The sequence below is a fragment of the Equus quagga genome, chromosome 1, assembly GCF_021613505.1.
Source record: "Equus quagga isolate Etosha38 chromosome 1, UCLA_HA_Equagga_1.0, whole genome shotgun sequence".
Lineage (NCBI taxonomy): Eukaryota > Metazoa > Chordata > Mammalia > Perissodactyla > Equidae > Equus > Equus quagga.
Window position 1 is genome coordinate 57,452,906 of NC_060267.1, and position 20,050 is coordinate 57,472,955.

General features: G+C 49.2%; 1 protein-coding gene across 19 annotated transcripts in view; it reads left to right on the top strand.

Moving 5' to 3' along the window:
• The window catches only part of CACNA1C (calcium voltage-gated channel subunit alpha1 C), a 596,360-nt gene that overhangs the window by 508,626 nt on the left and 67,684 nt on the right, over positions 1-20,050 (top strand). For all 19 annotated transcript variants that reach the window (XM_046654484.1, XM_046654423.1, XM_046654475.1 and 16 more), the window contains 8 exons: positions 1,837-1,943; positions 5,303-5,390; positions 5,968-6,075; positions 6,967-7,019; positions 7,330-7,476; positions 8,873-9,074; positions 10,474-10,632; positions 11,252-11,362. In XM_046654484.1, coding sequence (XP_046510440.1) covers positions 1,837-1,943; positions 5,303-5,390; positions 5,968-6,075; positions 6,967-7,019; positions 7,330-7,476; positions 8,873-9,074; positions 10,474-10,632; positions 11,252-11,362 — 975 coding nt within the window. The remainder of the gene's footprint in view (positions 1-1,836; positions 1,944-5,302; positions 5,391-5,967; positions 6,076-6,966; positions 7,020-7,329; positions 7,477-8,872; positions 9,075-10,473; positions 10,633-11,251; positions 11,363-20,050) is intronic.

A 20,050-nucleotide genomic window follows, 5' to 3' on the forward strand; every position in this document is an offset into this window, starting at 1 on the left:
ATGCTTGTCCCCGAGTGTGGACAGCTCGTGGAGCTCAGTAGTGTCCTCACAACATCCAAGCCAGGAGCGAGGTGAGATCAGACCCGGCACCTTCTCTAAGGCTGAAAGTGAAGTGGCTCAGGGAGGCACTCAGCCTTCTGCAGGCACGGAGCCTCTGGGGTTAGCACAAGCTGCCCAGGACCAGTCTCTGGGGTCCCGGATCTCCGCTGAGAGATGGGGCAGCAGTGAACTCCAGATGGCAGGCCTCGGCAGAGATCTCCAGCGATAGTCCCCTGCAGCCTTTTATATAATGTAGCCACTTCCAGAAACTGCTGCAGGACACAGGTGCCTGCATCCCCTGTGACCCCCTGCGGCAAGAGATAAATGGAAAGAATTAGGCTGCAAGAGCTATTTTTGCCAATTTCCCCTGTGTTGGTTTTTGAATTGCTCTGCAGACATGCGCCCTGGAGATGCTCTGATTCCAAAGAGAGACACTGGACCCCAGATGACCAGACTCTCCGTCTCTCAGCCTTCAGCTCCTAATTTCTCCCTTTGGCTGATGCTTCGTGGCCCATGGCCTTTCATAGCCCTTAACCTGGAAATCCACTGGCCCTGAATTCAAGCCAACAAAATTGGAAAGGCTGTTTGTTGAGCACCCGCAGTGGCTTTATATCAAGCTCTGAGGGAGGCCTGTCACAGTCCTTGTCATCCTCTGTGCTCCCCTTTTCTTTTACAAAGGGCTTCTGTGTAGATTTTCTACAGGTGCCTCACAAAAGCAGGGAAGAGTACACCCACTTTATAGATGAGGAAACGGAACTTCCCTCACACGGGAAGAATCTGAAATCCAAATTCAAGCTCTCTGGCACCAAGTTCAGTTCAATGACATCTAACATTTATATAGGGCTCACTGTCTGCAGGCTCATGTTCTCCACGTAAGAACTCAACTGATGCTTACAGCCCTATAGATATTCTCATTGCCCCCATCTTTCAGATGAGGAAACCGAGACGCAGAGAAGTAACTTGCTGCAGGCAGACAAATAAAATACGGTAGGGTTGGGATTCGAACTCAGGAGGCCTGGCTCCAGAGCCTATGCTTGTAATCCTTGTACCATGCTGCCCCTGTGAACACACAGCTCTGGCCCTTAAAGAACATACAGTCTAAAAGCAAGACAGTAGAATTGAGCTTAGAATATTTGGCACAGATCATAAGCACTATCTGAGGCTGGGAAGTGGAGGGATCCTAATTGCCAGTTATTGGTAGAACTTCTCTCCTGGCATTAAAGTGACTGTCCCAGTTTGCCTGAGACTAGGGGGCTGCCCCAGGACACCGGGCTTTCAGAACTCAACCAAGAATGTCCTGGGAAAACCAGGACGGTTGCTGACCCTCCTGGACACACCCCAACGGATGCCTCAGCTGGCCCTGAGGGCAGATAGAACTTGGAGAGGAGGTTGGGAAGTTTGCATACAAGGGAAGCCCTGGGCAGCCTCAGCACAGGGCCCCTCAGGCTGGAGCCACCTGCGATGAGGAACAGTGGAAATGAGAGGGGGATGGCTGGCCAGTTTGAAAGGGCTTCAAACAAGGATTGAAGAGTGGGACGTGGTCTGGTAGGTCTAAGGAGCCACTTATTCATCTGGAGCTGGGGGAATTCTTTGGTGGCTGTAGAAACAGTTGCAGAACGCTTTTCTTGACACTATCTCCTTCTGCAGTCCTGCCTGCCCCTCATTCCTCTGTCACCCCACTGCCCTTCAACTGGGCCCTGCCCAAGTGATGCTGTGGGAGTAAACGGTGGTATAAGGGAGTCTCTGGAGCTTGGACAGGAACCACTCATGCTGGTGTTTCTCTGTGCCTCCCTGCAGATGACTGCTTACGGGGCTTTCCTGCACAAGGGCTCTTTTTGCCGGAACTACTTCAACATCTTGGACCTGCTGGTGGTCAGCGTATCCCTCATCTCCTTTGGCATCCAGTGAGTAGGGCTCCCTCAGCCCAAGATAGGGGCATGCAACTAGGAATGGGTGTCAGAAAGGACAACCAAGAAACCAAGACTCTGGAGGGCCTTCCTGCACAGCCAGCAGTGTGACTGTGATGGGAATGGGGTGGGGCTTCTGACTTATACCGCATGGTGGCTTTCATTTCTTGTGTTCATGTCCTCAATGGTGTGAGCCTTGGGGTACGTTGATCCCGCAAGAAGATGTTAACTATCTGGATCTTGCCGTGACAGGCAGGGCTGGACCCAGATATAAGGAGAGGGGCTTTCCTCCCTCCTCCGCCGAGTGCCCAGTGTACTTGGCTACCCTCAACTCCAATGGCCTATCATTGCCATGGCCCACCCTGATCTCCCCCGTCCGTCCTCCCTCCCTTTCTCTCACCTCTCTCCCGAGTCAAAGCAGCTGATGAGAGAGAGAGCTGGTGAGCAAGAGAGAGGAATTACTGACTCTCAATCTTGGCTGCACAGTGGAGTCACCTGAGCAGCTTTAAAGAAGACATTGCCTGGATCCCTCCCCCACAGTGTTTTATTTAGTTGGTCTGAGGTACAGCCTGGGCTTTAGGAGTTTTAAAAGCTCTCCAAGTGACTCTACTGTACAACCAAGGCTGCGAACTTGCTCAGGTTTAAGAGGATCTGGTTATGAGTTTCTCCCAAGTTCCATCAGCTGATAATATTAACCCTGCACTTTAACTTTCAAAAGCACTTTCACATACACATTCTTCTAAGGCCCTCATGAAAAACCTCAGAGGTAGGCAGGGCACGCACAGTTACCATCATTTTATAGATAGGAAAACTGACGTTCAGGACATGAGACTTCCCAAGATCACACCAATGGCAGAGAAGAGGGTTCTGGGTCTCCCTTCCCAAGAGTCTTTTCATGATCAGCTAGAAGGAGTGGAGATGGGGGCATTAGGATGTGATCATCAATTATATTACCCAAAACTGTCCTCCTGGGAGTCTAAAGGTCTAGATTTTAATCCCAGCACTACCACTCAATCCTGTTTAACCTTGAACCAGGAATTCTCCCCTTTGGTCTGTGCTCTCCCAACCTTTAAAGCCCTTCCATAGTGATTCGATGCAAATGGACTCCCTCCCTGAGATACGGGGATAGATAGGAATGTCCTCTGAATCCTTTGGAATACAAAAGGCATGAACCAGAGAAATCCAATTTTCTACCAGCTCCCTCTTGAGTATATTGTTGATGTAAATAATCCGTAACCAAGCTATAAATGAAATTGGGTTGAGTTTATTCTGAGCCAGGTCTGAGGACTAGCCTAGCCCAGGGCTTTCCTTCCCCAAGGAAGGAAGGGCACCAAGAAGTGGAGTGTACAGAGTGGTTATATACCCTCAAAGAACACGTGTCACATATGACTGAAATGTCCCTTTTACAAGGGTCACGAGACTGCCCTGTTGGCACAGTGATTGATGGACTCAGCAGGTAGTAGGTCTGCTGTCTTGGTGGACACAGCAGGGTGACAGATCTGCTGTCTCAGTCTGAGTGGTCATGGGTGAGCACAGCAATCAATTCCTAGTCTAGGGAGAGATGCTTATCCTTAAGGAAGTGCCAACATGGGGGAAGTTGCATCTTTATCTTAAGGCCATTGGTTTTTGCCTTTGGGACACAGCAAATGCCTAAAACAGATGTACAATGCATGCTCAACGGCCATGTCAGACCCTTTTGGAAAAACAAGGTCAGGCCCAATTAGGCTTACACCCAATGGCTTCCATACTCCAGTATATCCTATTGCTTGCCATTTGTTTGTCAGTATCATCCTGACAATGTGAAGAATGAAATCAGCACTTTGCTGACATGTCATACATGTTTTAGGTCCTGAGGTGGGTATAACGCTCGCCAAAAGCTTGAGTGGACGTCCCAATCAGAAGGTTAGCATGTGAGGGTTGGGATGCCCTTAGTTGCTCACCAGCCTGGCGTGGTGATAAGCCCCACCTGGGTTGATGGATAACTCCAGAAATCACACAGGCCTCTTGCCGAGGGGCCTGTGGGGGGACCTGCGCCCTGGTATCTTCTTTCCACCAGGGAACAGCAGTGGCCTGAGGCTCCCGGGAGTTCTGGCAAGGCCCTGGCATGCCAAATATGTGGAACCTGTTGTATAGTATCTATTCCTTCAAGTGCTGCCATGTGCTACGCCAGAGTGGGTTTTACATATGAGTATATTGGGCAGTTCCCCAGGACATGCATTTGGGGATGAGCAGCAAAATATCTCCTCATCATGCGCACCACCTGCAGCCACAGGCCTGAAGTTCCACCGTTTGTATGGTATTTCTTCAGGTTCAATGATGTCTTCATCGGGCATAATAATAAAAACTGCCATTTACAGACAATCCTCAACTTACGATGGTTTGACTTATGACTTTTCGGCTTTACTATGGTACAAAAGCAATATACGTTCAGTAGAAACCGTAGTTCGAATTTTGAATGTCGTTCTCTTCCTGGGCTAGCGATATGCAGTGCGATCCTCTCTCCTGATGCTGGGCAGCAGCAGCTGCAGCTCCCGGTCAGCCCCACAATCACGAGGGTAGACAACTGATATACTTACAACCATTCTGCACCCAGACAACCATTCTGTTTTTCACTTTCAGTACAGTGTTCAATCAATTACATGAGATATTCAACAATTTATTATAAAATAGGCTTTGTGTTAGATGATTTTGCCCAGCTGTTGACTAATGTATGTGTTCTCAGCACGCTTAGGGTAGGCGAGGCTAAGCCATGATGTTCGGTAGGTTAGGTGTATTAAATGCATTTTTGACTCATGATATTTTCAACTTACAGTGGGTTTATAGGGACAAAACCCCATCATAAGTCGAGGAAGATCTGTACTCAGTTCGTAACATGTGCCGAGCACACTGCTAGATGATTCACGTACGTTTTCTCATTTAATCCTTGCAAGAACCTTATGAGGTGATTACTGTCCCACTTTACAGATGAAGAAACTAGGGCTCAGAAAAGTTAGGAAATTCACCCTCGGTGACTTGGCTGGTAAGTGCAGAGCTGAGGTCTGAATTCAGGTTTGCCTCATCTAAACCTCTTCTCTTTGACACTATAAACACCCGCCTTGAGCAGCACATTATATTGCTAATGACTTATGGTGAATTGCTTTTCATATTATTTACTCAATAACAGAAAAGTCCTAGGGTCACAGGCGAGTTCCAGGCTCTTTTGGGGTGGGAGATGGGAGTAGAGAATGGTCCCAGCATGAGAAAGTCTGCCAAACAGACTTTACGTTTTCTCAAGTTTACCTGAGATTAGCCTGTCAGGACACCTCCTCACCACAAGCAGGAGAAGCTTACTCCCCTACCCTGTTTCTCTCTCTCAGGTCCAGTGCAATCAACGTTGTGAAGATCTTGCGAGTTCTCCGAGTCCTCAGGCCTCTAAGGGCCATCAACAGGGCCAAGGGGCTAAAGGTGAGCTCGGTGGGCGTAGGTGGAGAGCCATCTACCCAGCAGACATCAACTGGTCTGTGAGTTGGTGAAAGCTAAGTGAGGTGAGGGATGGGCTAGAGGGAGAAGCTGCGGTCAGGCCAAGTGGCTGCTGTCTGGAAGCCTGGACTCTCCTGCCTACACCTCCAGTCCCACTTCAAGTCCTGGTTCCATAAACAGAACAATGACAGAGGCAGCCATTCAAAATCTCAACTCCAAAGCAAAATTTTTGCAAAAAGAAGACCTGCACAGAAACCCAATGCCCCCACATGGTGATGAGGTGCCTATATTCCTACCCCTATAAAATGGGACCCTCCAGCCAATCCCTCACCTCACTTAGCGAGGCTTTTATCCCTGTAGTCACCTGAGTCCAATGGAGGACTTTGAGTTCTGCTGGGTTCCATCACGATGTGACCCTGGGAAGGTGTTTTGCCTCTTTGAGTCTAATTTCCCCCACTTGTGGTAAAGGGACTACCCATGCTGCCTCCTCAGAGAGGACCGGTTAAAGGAAGGCACGTGCTGAAACCATGTCTCCTTGCCCTGCCTTCTCTTCCCACTGCAGCACGTGGTTCAGTGTGTGTTCGTAGCCATCCGGACCATCGGGAACATCGTGATTGTCACCACACTGCTTCAGTTCATGTTCGCCTGCATTGGGGTCCAGCTCTTCAAGGTTAGTCTTGGCGCTGATTTGTGGTCCTGCTTCCTTCTTCTCCTATCAGAATTCCCAGGAAAGGGAGCTGGCAGATACAACAGGAGGAGGACAGTGGCCTGGGTCAGACTTGGGATGAATGTAACCTCCAATCACAGGCCTCTTCTGAGCTTCCCAAACCAGAAGAGGGAAGAGCCTAGAAGGAGGCATTGCTCCACCAGGCCAAAGACCCCTCACTCTCTCAGCGCCACTTGCCCTTCAGGTCCCTGCCTTTCCTTCTGGCAAGAAAGGGAGAAGGGCTCATGCTCTGACACCTCAGTATCAGTCGCCTGCTTAAAATACACAGTGGTTCCCCATTATCAACAGCATTGTCACCCTTCTCTGCCCAGCTCTCAGAACCCTGCCTCTGTCCAGGTTCTCTCTCACTGCTTCCTGGCAAGGCCCCTCAGCTATAGGGAGGCCAGCCTCCTCCTTGGTTTCTGCTCTTTTCTGCCTTAATCCTTTGATTCCTACTATTCTCCCATCTGAAGCATTCCTCCCCCTGCCTTGTCCCCCCGCCGTATAAACTTCCACTGATTTCCTCCATCTAAGCCCAGTTTCATGTCCACCTTCCTCGCGAGACCTTCCTAAGGAGTCCAGCTCGCGTGGATTGGAGTTCCCTTTCCTTTGAATCCCAGTGGTGCTTGCGGCACTGAGCATCTTCATTCGCTGACTGCTTTGTGTAAGTGAGTTATGTCGTCCCCATCTGGATTCTGTTCTCCTCACACTTTGTTGCCCCAAGTCCCTACACAGTGCTGGGCCACAGTGATGATCACTAATCATTTTTGATTGCTTCATGATCAATAAGGATTCATGATAAAATGATTCATGACTAATGAGCATCTCCAGTCACTTTGTTCTTCTGCCTTCCAGGGAAAGCTCTACACCTGTTCAGATAGTTCCAAACAGACCGAGGCAGAATGCAAGTGAGTACAGGCTGGAGGCAGCCAGAGCCCAGGCTGGATAACTCTGGGCGTGAGAGGAGGGTCATCCCATTCTTCCTCAGACAGAGTGGCAGCTGGACTTTTACCCCTGGGTAGTCTGGTCCCATTGCCATGACATGTAACGTTCTCTATTCCTGAAGGTTCTGCCCACTGAAGTTCTTCCCAATGGCTAGAACTGTGGGGTTTAAGCCTAGCCGGTCCCATCCCACCCAACATGCCAGGAGTCATTGGTGGGTCAGGTGTGAAGGGAGATGGGGGACCCCAAGATTAACTCCTTCTCCTCCCTTCTCAGGGGTAACTACATCACATACAAGGACGGGGAAGTTGACCACCCCATCATCCAGCCCCGCAGCTGGGAGAACAGCAAGTTTGACTTCGACAATGTTCTGGCGGCCATGATGGCCCTCTTCACGGTCTCCACCTTTGAGGGGTGGCCAGAGTGAGTATGCATGTCAAGGCCTATCTGCCCTGATAGTAGAGGCCAAGACAGTGGCCCCTCACACACTCCCCAAGTTTTGTTACTACCCCACGCTCCTTCCCAGAGGTCATACTTACCTGTATCCTCCCCAGGCAATGAGGATGTGTTTCTAGAACAATCTGTAGGCCATGGTTCCTGCTGAAACATAGACTCTTCTTTTTCTAGACGATGTCAACATTTCAGAAACTCCAACCAAAAATGAGCTTCTTTTAGCTCCGCTTCCCCACCTCAGAGTGAGCCACGATGACAGGGCCTCTGGGAGTGGGGTGCGGGGAGAGTTTCTGCAGGTGTGGGCCCTTGGCTCACCACAGAATTCAAGATTCCCACTCCCAGTGTACACTCACTGTGAGTAAAGATGGCGGAGATGTCTCTGTTTCACCAGACTCTGCCCTACTCTCCTTAGAGAAGGCTTTGTCTATATTTACAATGGAAAGTAAGAAAGGGATGGAAGCCCGGATCCACATTCCTCTGCAGAGGTAATGCCTAGACCAGCCTGGTCGGCCTCACACCGCGTCACCTCTACCAGGCAGCTGATCCATCAGGTGCTCCATGTATCTTCATACAGACATCCGCTTCCCTCACCCCCAGTATGTATCCCAGTGAAATTATCATCTAAAAGTCAGAAAATTCTAAATATTTCCAAGCCAACAATAGCACATGAATCTTAGATGAGAGTCATCAGTATTATATGGTAAAACATAGAAGATACCTGCAGAATAACTAAGTGCCGTGCAAGGTAGTAAAGGAGAGGGGCTAATCCTTGTCCGTGAAGAGAAACAAGCTTCCTGGGCACATGTCCCAGGCCCGTCAATGGCGTATGCGTGGAAACCAGCTGAGTATCAATCCAAACCATTGCCGATGATCGAATAAGCCTGGGTCATTTTTTATCTAGTATTTTTATCTAAATGAATATTTACTCTCAGACAGGTTTATTTTACGTTCACTGTAACACCCTCTGAGTCTATGCTAGTTTGCAAAGCTCTTTCAATATTTACCAACATTTCCAGTATTTGAAGTCAATGTCCATGACTCATGTTACATTAAAATAGTTCTTGACAGTTTCAAAACACCTTCATATACATTATATCAACTATCCTGCCAGGTAGGAAAGTCTGGAATTATTATCTCCATTTTATAGATGAAGAATGTGAGGCTCAAAGACGTTAAGTGATTTGCTCAAGGTCAGATGGCCAGTAAGTGGCAGAGCTGGGACATGAACCCAGATCTTCTGACTCCTAGCCTAGCGCTGTTTCCGGCACCCCTGATCCCAGGGCTCTCTAGCAGCAGTGGTGCCATCATTCCTCAGAGGTGACGCTGCTTCTCCAGTTCCCTCTGTGGCGCCTGTCTCCTCCTCCAGGCTGCTGTACCGCTCCATCGACTCCCACACGGAAGACAAGGGCCCCATCTACAACTACCGCGTGGAGATCTCCATCTTTTTCATCATCTACATCATCATCATTGCCTTCTTCATGATGAACATCTTCGTGGGTTTCGTCATCGTCACCTTCCAGGAGCAGGGGGAGCAGGAATACAAGAACTGTGAGCTGGACAAGAACCAGGTAGCTTCCTAAGAAGAAGAGGAACAGGGCGGTGAGGGGGAGCAGGGTCACATGAGGAGTGGCGGCAGCCTGTGGCCCACCCAGAAGAGAGGCTATAGTCAGGCGAGAGACCCAGGCGGATACTGAAATCACCTGTCCTCTCCACAAGCAGAATAGGGCTCTCAGTCTTCTGGAAGGGCCCAGGCCAAAGAAATGCAAATCCTGCAAACCCAGATCTGGCAAATACATTCAGCCAACAAATATTTGTTAAGCTTCTACCTAAGGAAACCTTGTGATAGACCCTGTGGGAAAAAGACCTCATACCCTATCTAGAAGTTAACAAGTTGGAAAGTGCCTGTGTGGCTTGGCACAATTGATAAGGAGGAGAGAAACTAGAACCACGAGGGAGGCAGAGCTGTGGGGATGGGGAAGAGAAACTCACTATTGAATGATTTTTTAAGTAAAATACAGAGGCCTGTGCATGAGGTAGGGCAGGAAAGAGGTTTAAGTGGGAGTGACACAGTAATTCCCAGTACTGTGGTGTGTTCTATTAGCCTGTGAAAAAGAGCTGGCAGCTCCATTCGTGAGGAGTGATGTCAACATCTTGGGTTTAGACTCATCGTTTTGGCTGCTGTATGGACTTTGATTGGAAGTAACATAGGAAAAGAAGGAGGCCAACTGGAAAGTGTAGATGAGAGATGATTAGACCCTGATCTACTATCAGTTAATGGTATTAGAGATGGGGAGAATAGGAGGAGATCAAATGGGTCAGGCTCAGAGCCTGGACAGGAGGTGGAAGGTAAGAGAAGAGGCTGCAGTGACCCTCAGTTCCTGACCTGGGAATCTGGGCACAGTGCAGAGAATGGCCTGGATCTGTGCTGGACTCTCAAGAATCAAGTTAACCCAAGATCTCACCCCTACCCGTGAACTCTGCCTTTTGATCTTGTGGACACTGGTAAATAAGGAAGACTGATTTAGGACAGGAAAGAAAAATTGAGGAGAGAAGTGCCCCAAGGAGAGTCTGTGGCATAGGAAACAATCAATGAGAAGACCAGCTATCAGTCAGTCAGTAAGGACTTATCAAATGCCAGCTAAGCGTCAGCAGTCGACTAGGCATCAGTGAACTGGAAAGAATGCAGTACCAACCCCTTGACTAAACCTTGATAAGGAGATTGATGAGAGGAGATGCTCTCCTTGATTAAGGGAGTGATAGGAAGTCACAAAAATGTCCAAATAACATCTCAAACCTGTAAATGAGTTAGAGCAGTAGATTATTTCTCTGACTCTCAGAGAACCCTACCCCAGGGTGTGTAGTTTCATCTACATCCACCCTCCTCTGCCATCCCCCCACCATTATCCAGACTACTAACCCTACTCTCCCCCCATTCCTGCCCCACCCCTCCCACTGCCTCCCTCCCAGCGACAGTGTGTGGAATACGCCCTCAAGGCCCGGCCCCTGCGGAGGTACATCCCCAAGAACCAGCACCAGTACAAAGTGTGGTACGTGGTCAACTCCACCTACTTTGAGTACCTGATGTTCGTCCTCATCCTGCTCAACACCATCTGCTTGGCCATGCAGGTCAGTCCAAGGGGGGCCCTGGGCCCACGATGCCTGCATGGTAGAGAATGCTATGGGAGGATATGAAGTATGAAAGAGCTGCATGATCATGTCCAGTATGTCACCTGCATGTTGGCCAAGGGAGGCAGAAAGAGCAGAACTGTCTTCCTCTCCCAGTTGGAGAAAGACAAGTGTCCCTTCTCAAGGAGGAGCTCCTCTCTGGGACCTTATGAAAGGATCCGTAGGACCCCGGTTTGATAAAATGGAGAGAGTGAAAGAAATGGAGAACAAAAGGTGAGCTTGAAGTGTTGCTTGTTGTCAGTAAGGCGTGGGGTGTGGAGGTTGATTCTGCATCCCCTGTCTTCAGGAAGGTCACCTTGTGCGAGAGCTCTCTTGAGTGCCAGGAATCTCCATGAAGTTGTCATAGCCAATCAAAGTGGGAACACAGAGCTCTGCTGGCCTGTGTTTGCAGAGATGGCAGAGACGGGCAGAACTTGTAGGATTTTCTGATCCATCTGACTGCCCATGGAGATGTGGATGGCCTTCCAGGGCTTGGCTCAAGGAAGATCTCTGTTGAGAGGAAGGTGGGGCTGGTGTGGGGCTGTCCCTGCCTCGTTTTCACAGTCCTCCCTCCCTTCAGCACTACGGTCAGAGCTGCCTCTTCAAAATCGCCATGAACATCCTCAACATGCTCTTCACGGGCCTCTTCACGGTGGAGATGATCCTGAAGCTCATTGCCTTCAAACCCAAGGTAAGCCTCTGAAGAAAAGGCTCCTGGTCTACAGGTGCCAGAGGGATGGAGAAGAAGGGGAGGTGGGAGTGCCAGTGCTGAAAGAAGGAGAGCAAGGGCCAAAAGTAATCGGTGGAGGACCATATCTTCTCCGATGATAAATGCTCCAACTCCTAAGCCTACCAAGAGTTGAGCTAGGCCAACTCCTTGAAATAGAATCTCAGCTCATGGTCTAGACCATGGCTGGGATATACAGGAAACAGACTCCTCCCTGAGCTGAGCCTCTCCTTCTAGGGGAGGCAGATCATGGTCCTTCTTCTCCCATTTCCCACCCTGTCTCTGGCCCCATCCTCAAGTACATAATCTGGAAGAAACTATGCCCACAAACTGGCAAACCAAACCTCCTCAGGCACAGCCCTCCAGGTCCACTCAGGCCTCTTTGCCATTCTCCTCCCATTTCACCGGCCACACAGACCAACCTCATTGTATTTTTACCAAATGCCAAGGCTGCATTTGCTCGGGGCTCAGTGTCGCAGCCTATGGGACCTCCTGTTCCTGCCTCAATTGCTCCATTGCACTTCCAGTACAGGAAGGGCAGTTACAACCAAATATCTGTGCTTTGCTACTTGTAGACACTTTCTAGAAAAAAAAAAAAGGAGAAAAGATTAGAACCACTGGGTGAATGAGGCAGGGTAGGGAAGGTCGGATTGCCTGTTGCCTTGGATTACCTGTGCCCTCCCTAGCCGGCCCCACCACCACTGTCCTGGGTAATGGAGGAATAAACTGGTTTGGGCAGCACCTTCCAACTCTCGCTCCTCAAGACAGGTCAGGGTCACAAGCATCCACTGGCCTGGGATTCACACCATGGACAGCTGCTTCTGAGGGAGAGTACAACAGCAACTCAGCGGCTCCCCTGGCTGCTGCAACACCTTTTGGAGAGCAATGAGAGGAAAAAGTTGGTTCTAAGTATACAGATACAGACTTGAGAAAACCTCTCCAGCTTTCCCAGCCTTCTCTTCCTCTCCTTTGCTAGTTTTTCCAGATGCAACACAGATCAACAGGAGGCAAAAAGAAAGAATTCTTGACCATATATTCGATTTTTATTCAAATTTTTACTTGTCCCAGGATTAATCGGGGCAGGAGGAGTGCTCTTTGGCTGTTGCATCCATGTTCATTGACAAGATATTCATCCTCTTCCTTGAATTAATATTCAGCTAACATTTCTTGATAACCTACCATGTACTTCACATGCCTCATTGCATGTAATCCTCAAAGCACCCTGCAAGACAGATCAGCATCCTCATCTTACGAAAGAGGCAAGTGAAGCTCAGAGCAATTATGTGTAGTATTAATTACACCATTATGAAATGGCAGAACTGGGAATAGAATGTAGCACCTCTGACTTTTTAGTTGATATATTTTGCACCACACCACACTGTTAGCATGCACCTTTCCACGTCAAGTGTTCTGCTGGGTACTTTTCAGAAGGAGGCAAACAACCTTTGAGGGACTTCGAAGATAAGGCAGCCAGTGTTCTTACAATGCTGATTCTTCTTTTCACTCAAAGAACGCCTAGGAATCGTGGCTGATTTTCAGTGAATGACTCCTAATGCATGTCATGGTGACAATAATAGTAATACATCCTCCAGGGCAGCAAATATACTCTTTTTCACTTTCCTTTCCAAACCCAATCCGGTTTAGGGACATAAATTCTGTCCTGGCCTAGAGAAGACCACTGAGTGTCCCTGGCCACCCTCTATAGGGCCCATGGTACCTCTGCCCACCTATGGTCCTATGCCCAGCCATGTGGCCCAGAAGTACTGACAGGTTCACAGCCCATGGCAACATGACCAGCTGAGGCTGGGAATGCTTAAGCCTTGCTGAGTGGAGCTTCAGTCTCAGATGACAGCCTCTAGTAGAGAAACCGGCATCGTTTTCAACTAGTTTCATGAGACACGGTTGGAATATTTCAAAGCCGTGAGTCATTCCACAAATGACTCAGAAGTGTTTTGGTGCTGTCTGAAGCGGGCTGCAGAGCCCTGCAGTGGGCCTCCTGAATCAAGCCTCCGGAGCTCAGAGACGCACTGGGCAAACCTGCCCTGAAGGAAAGTGGAATCGGCACCTGAAAGACACTCGACGAAATCCTGCACATCACAGAACAAGCCAACTCCCTAGGAAGTCACCAGTTTTGGGGTCTAAACCAGAGAGTTCCTCCTACTTTCCTCCATCCCTGATTTTCTATTGTGAGAAGATGGGGTAAAATAAGAGAGACTTTTTCCAAAGCAGTAAGACAGCCAATCCTGGGGCTGTTTGCCTTTCACACATGCCACAGTCAATCTGTGATGTAAAGAGAAAAGAAAATGGATCTTTTCTCTGAATACCTGTAAAGGGCCTTCTGGCAATAGAGGGGTAAGGTCACTGGACCTGGCTGGCCAAAGAAGGCTGACAAGTTGGGAGGAGCAGGAGGAGAACAAGGTTCCCTGGGCTCTAATCAAACTATGTTCTTCATTAAGAAATAGACTCCAGGGGGCCGGCCCATGGCCAAGTGGTTAAGTTCACGCGCTCCGCTTAGATGGCCCAGGGTTTCACTGGTTTGGATCCTGGGCGTGGACCTAGCACCGCTCATCAGGTCATGCTGAGGCAGCGTCCCACATGCCACAACTAGAAGGACTCACAACTGAAAATATATACAACTATGGGCTTTGGGGAGAAGAAGGAAGAAAAAAAAAGATTGGCAACAGATGTTAGCTCAGGTGCCAATCTTTAAAAAAAGAAAAAAGAAAGAAATAGACTCCAGGAAAAGCATCCCCCAAAATTTTGGACAGAAAAACCAAACTCTTTGAAGCTCTGGTGGAAACACATAGGTGGATCTGGCCCAAGAACCAGTGGCTTCTAATAGTGATGGGAAATACAGAAGAGCTTCCATATCTCACCATCGACTGGGATTTTGTTCTGTACCTTTTATTTCCCTGGCGCAGTTGTTCATATATGATATGTATGAATTTGCACTTGTAAGCATTAGCTGTAAAAGGACGGTTAGGCAGCAAGAATGTATAAGATTGATATTAGGCACAGCAGGGAGAAGTAATCTGAAGTTGTCACTGCTCGGCTTTTCTTCTCTAACTGTTTTGTTTCTGTGATTGGTTGGGTGGTCGTTCCGTTGGCCAGTCTGTACTCTTGCTTCATTCTTTCATTGTCTTCACTGCGACTGATGTTCCCAACTTCTTCATGTCTCTCTGTCCTCCTTACCACTCCATCGAAAGTAAATTTACTCAAGCCAACTGCCCCACTCCTTAAATTCACACTCTTTTCCAAATACACAAAAACTGTGGGTGAATAGAAACCAGTTTAGAGAAATTCAGTCCCTGTACAACCTCAGGGATTAGGGTGATGTCTGAAAAGAGTGGGAGGGATGATAGCAATATTGACTGGAACACCTAATAGCAAGCCACAGGGAATTCCTTCCCAGAGCGGGAGGACAGCCTTGCACCTGCAGGACCAAGCTGGTCAGCTGAAAAAGCTTTGGTTAGAATGGTCTGAAGGTAACTAAATAGCTGGAGTGCCCTCCTATCATGAGCTGAAATTTATCAGAAAAGACAGAAAAAAAATTTAAGATACACTTTATGAGAAGCACTGAAAAATATGCAGTGTTTAGGAATAAATTTAACAAAACATGTCTAAAATCTCTAAAGAGAAAACTGTAAATAGAGAGGAATTAAAGAAAACTTAGTAAATGGAGCGATATATCACGTTCATGAATTGGAAAACTCAATCTTATAAAGATGTCATTTCTCTTCACACTGACCCATAGATTCAGTACAATCCCAATTAAAACTCCAGACTGAACTTCACCCAAGGTGAGAACGGCAGGAGAAAAGGGAGCCACCCACAAGTCCTTTATGGCCAGGACGATGCCCCGGGTGTTCCCGGGGCTTCAGCCCCTTTGGGCAGCTCTGAGATCACTGTGGAGGGAGAGGCAGAAGCCCGGCTCCAGCAGTGCTAGTCACGCTGGCAGCTACAGGTGTTAGTACCAGAAGGGGTGATGATTGACTTAGTTGCCTGGGATTTGCTGTGACAATGACTCAGCTAGGGGGATGGGGGAGGAAGCAGGGACTGCTGCTTCTGAGACTTACCTTGTTCCGTTGGCTGCTGCCCACTCAGGGAGCAGCCAGTTCTCACTGCCTCTTCGTATCCCTCACAGGGAGGACGCTGGTGGGGACTGGCCCTGGCAGCTCTCTGGGATCAAAACCTTGGCTTCCCTTCTCAGCTTTCTCTCAGCCTGAGAATAGTCCAGAGAGGTGAATGGAACCACAGTGAGGGCTCAGCAGCCTTCCTGCCCCAGCTTCTGGAATAAGAGCACTTGAGGCCTGGGCTCCCTTTCAGGTTGCAGGACAAAGTAGGGCACAAAGGCATTTCAAACCTAAGGGATGAAGTGAGGCCTCTAGACCAGCACTATCGAATAGAACTTTCTACAGTCATGAAAATGTTGCATAGGTACTGTCTGTCAAATAGCCACTAGCCTCCTGTGCCTTTTGAGCACCTGAAATGTGGCTAGTGCAGCTGAGGAATTAATGTTTTAATTTATGTATTTAAATTAACTTAAATTTGTATAGCCACATGTGGCTGGCCGCTGCTACACCGAGGAACCCAGCTCTAGACACTGCTTCTTTCCCATGACATTCCCAGTTCTGCCATGCCCTGTCTGTCTGTCTTGGCTTCTTCAGCCCAGCTGCTCTGGCTTCATGAAGCCAAATGACTTCTCTCATCTGCCCCACTCTTTCTCCAGCTCATAATTTTCTACTAGAAATGGGCTCCTAATAGTGGAAGCCCTCTTGACAGGGTTGGACAGTCTCTTGCCCTGGGATCCCCCAGTGTGGATTTTCTCCTGACTTGGTCAGATCTCCCAGCCATCCCTGGATTTCCCAGTCCTCGTCAGCTCCAAGTGCTGAGGCTCTTTCCCTGAGGATCCTTGCCCGCTCAGTTCTTGAACTGATCCTAAGGAAGGCAGACAGTGCACTGGCAGGTGTGGTCTGGAATTAGTCTTGCTGCTGTAGGCTGAGTATAGGGTGTGTCTCTGCTGAGCCCTGGGGCACCCTGTGGCTCTTTTTCCCAGTCCAATTGGTCTTTTGACTAGGTTTCCTGATTAGTATCTTAGTGCCCTAGTGAAACTGAAATCTGAGCGCCCTAACCACTACCTGGTTCTTACCTGACCCTCCCCGGGAGGCAGAACCCTGTCCTTGCACATCTCAGTTGCTGGCCAGAGACTTGCTGCCTGATAGCTTTGACTCCACTTCCAAAGTGGGTGCCAGCCTTCCAGCCACATTGTTTCTCAACCCAGCTCCACCTGGCATCCTCGCCCTGCCCACTGGCCTCTACTGTAGGCTCCTGTGTGCCTGGCAGCAAGCCATCTAAACTGTCTGGGGCTGTAACTCCTTGCCCCCAGACACAGAGGATGTGGCCAACATTTTCATAGTGTCAGCTAACAGTGGGGCAGTAATTCAGCTGACAGCATATTTTCTCTGCTTTGGGGCTTTTTTGAAGCCCCTGTTATCTTTCAGGAAAGAGGACATGTAGCCTTGGCTGCTTCTCAGAGAGCAGAGAGGCAGAAAGAGGGGGAGGTTGGCAATCATGGCCGATGCTGACAAAAAACCTGGTTCCTCCTTTTCTCAGACTGTTGTCCTGAGGAGTCCATAGATGGCCCCTTAGCAGCTCCCTTGGCTGGAGGAAGAGATGAGTCATAACAGGAAGGGAGCCTGGTTAACGAGATGCCACTAGGATCAGAGCTGCTCAGGATCATGGCGGTCAAATGCTGTCTCTTCTTGGAGGCATTCCCCACAGCACAGCCCTGGGCACAGCCCTGCTCAGGTCTCACCCACATGAGCAGCACCTGAGCCGTGAGAGGGAAGAGCCAGGAGGCTCTCGAATGTGAATTGCATGGTGGGGTCTTGAACCTGGGCGTCTGCTTTGTGTCTGAAAGTCTCTGAGCCTGGCAGAGTGTTGCTGGCCTTGGACCTCCCATGCACAAAGGCAGCCTCCCTCTTGTTACTAACTGCCTGCATGGTGCAGCATATCCCAGGCTTTCAAAGGCCCCAGAGCGATCTTTCCTCTGCATACTCTGTTGTTCTTAGGAATGTTTTATTTCTCTTGGGAAGGACTGTCGGCCCTGACGTGGGTGGGTACAGGTCCTGTCAAGGTGAGGAGCATTTGAGATAGCCTGAGGGTATGGTGAAGACGGAACTAACTTCTTTCCATTGGGCTTGTGGCAAAAGGGAGACATGAGGGCCTGGGTGGGGCTCTAACTTCACACATGGACAGGCAGCAGGAAGGCTGGAATGGGGAGGCGGGTGCCCAGGGAGCACTCAAGGAGAACACTTGCTTCAGCAAAGAAACTCTGCAGCCCAAATCCTCAGTCTACTCTGTCAGCTTTAGCTGTGTCTAGAACCTTCTTTCCTTAGAGATGCAGCATCTGGTTTCTCTTTGGCAAACAACTTTCCTCACATGACCTGAAGACATTATGGTCCACATCCTCCAGCCAGCTGGGGGTCCTCCAGGGGCACCCGTGCCCTGGAGAGGTACAAAGGGGGCTTCTGAGTCTGAAGGACCACACTGTTCAGGCATGGACCCACTGGTTTAGGCACTTCCACATCCTCTGTGAGCGAGCTGCTCCCAGGAAAGGGACCCACTCCCAACATTCACCAGGCAGGTGGAGAGGCTGGAGGAGCACCTCAGCAGGTGACTGAAGCCCAAGTCAAGCAGCAGATTTACTTGTCTGGCCCAGGGAGGAGTAACCATTTTACTGGCTGTGTGCCTGGCCGACTTTCCTACTCAGAATGGGCGTCATCGTATTTGGATTACGGTTTTCATTAACTTTCAAAATCAGATATTTTGTTTCCCTTTGTCCCCTAAGTCCAGTGAGGGGTGTGCCAAAGGATAGGTTCCGAAATATTGCCAATTCTGACAGAAACAGAGGCACAGGAGAAAGGGATGCATGACCCCGGTTAGAGAAGCTGCTGATCAGCATGGGAGGTCTGGAGACCCCACAGCGGCCCTGAGGGAGCCTGGGCAGATGGAGTGAGGAGAATGGCAGGGCCAGAATTCCTCTAAATGCACCAGTAACTGCAACCGAGGAGCCAGGGCGCCCCGCAGGCAGGACGCCATCAGGCCTGGGCTCCCTCCACGGGCAGCAGAGGCTCCCGCTTCCACACGCTGTCCTGTGAGCTCTTGAGAGAAATGTCAGGACTCTTGCTTTAGAGCCCAGTAAAGGACCAGGAGAAGGAGGGAGGAAGTGAGATGATCAGCAGGAAAGGTTGCACACCGAGGCATTTCCTCTTCTTGAAAGATGAGAGTCTTCTAGAAACTTGGTTTGTTTTTACCAGATAATTACATTGCCAGCTAAAATCTTTCTCTCCAACTTTCTCTCTGGCTCTAACTGCACCACTAGTCAATAACTTCTCCTTCTAACAACTTTATGGTAACCATGCATTTCTGCATGATGCAATCATTTTTACAAGGCTTTATTTTTCACAAAGCAAATTTCACTTCATTTCTTTGCTTAATCATCCCAGATCCCACCAAGAGAGAAAATTCTGGTAGATTAAGAACCAGGAAGCCTGGCTCTCACCTCCCATCCCCTTGAAGGAGTTGGGGTGGGCAGGTAAGGTGTAGAGTTCCTGCCTGAGCTGTCCCTCCCTGTCTCAGTTTCTCGGTGGAGCAGGAAGACTGGCCTAGCAGACTGTGGTGAGACTGAGTGAGATTATGTCTGTCTTAGTCCATTCAGGCTGCTGCAACAAATACCACAGAGTGGGTAGCTTATAGACAACAAAATATTTATTTCTTACCGTGCTGGAACTGGAAGCCTGAGAGCAAAGTGCCAGCACAGTCAGTTTCTCTGGAGAGGGTCCTCTTCCCAGTTCACAGCTGGCGCCTTCTCACTGTGCCCTCACATTGTGGAAGGGGCGAGGGGTTCTGTGGGGTCTCTCTTATAAGAGCGCTATCCCATTCTTGAAGGCTCCACCCTCATGACCTAATCATCCCGCAAAGGCCCACCTCCCAACGCCATCCCCTTGGGCGTAAGGACTCTAATATGTGAATCTGAGGGGACACAAACGTTCAGACTGTAGGGATGTCTGAACGGTTACTAAGGCTTCTGGGGAAGGTGCCATCCAGCAAGACCCCTCAGCCTGGGGACTCTGCACCCACCCTAACTCAGAACCATAGGATCTTCAACTTCTGCCCTTCTTGTCCATTTCCATTTTAAATTTGTCCTTTTGCAGTTCTGGTATTCTGTCATCTCTCATCCTGAGCTCGTTTATTCTATCCTTTCAGCCAGATTTCTGCCTAACACCATAGTGTAATTTCCAGGCTCATCTTAACACATCCTTGAAGGTGGATTATGTAAGACACAGCAGAGACCATGCTCCTAACATCTAAAACCATCACTCGCTTTTCCTGAGGCTAATGCAAGCCATTGCTGGGCTTTACAAGATTTGAGCTCTGTTTTTACCTTTTTCTCTCCTTTTTGTCTCAAGGCCTTCTCATTCTTCAGGTTATTTGTTTCAAGAACCCTTTGCCTATGTGCTGTTTGGCTAGTGTTTTGCTGCAGGCTAAAGTTCACCAACAACTCAATAAATGTCGCATTGAGCACCTGACGTACCGGGCAGTGTGTGCTTGGGACCAGGGAGACAACAGTGACTACAAGTAGGCTGATGA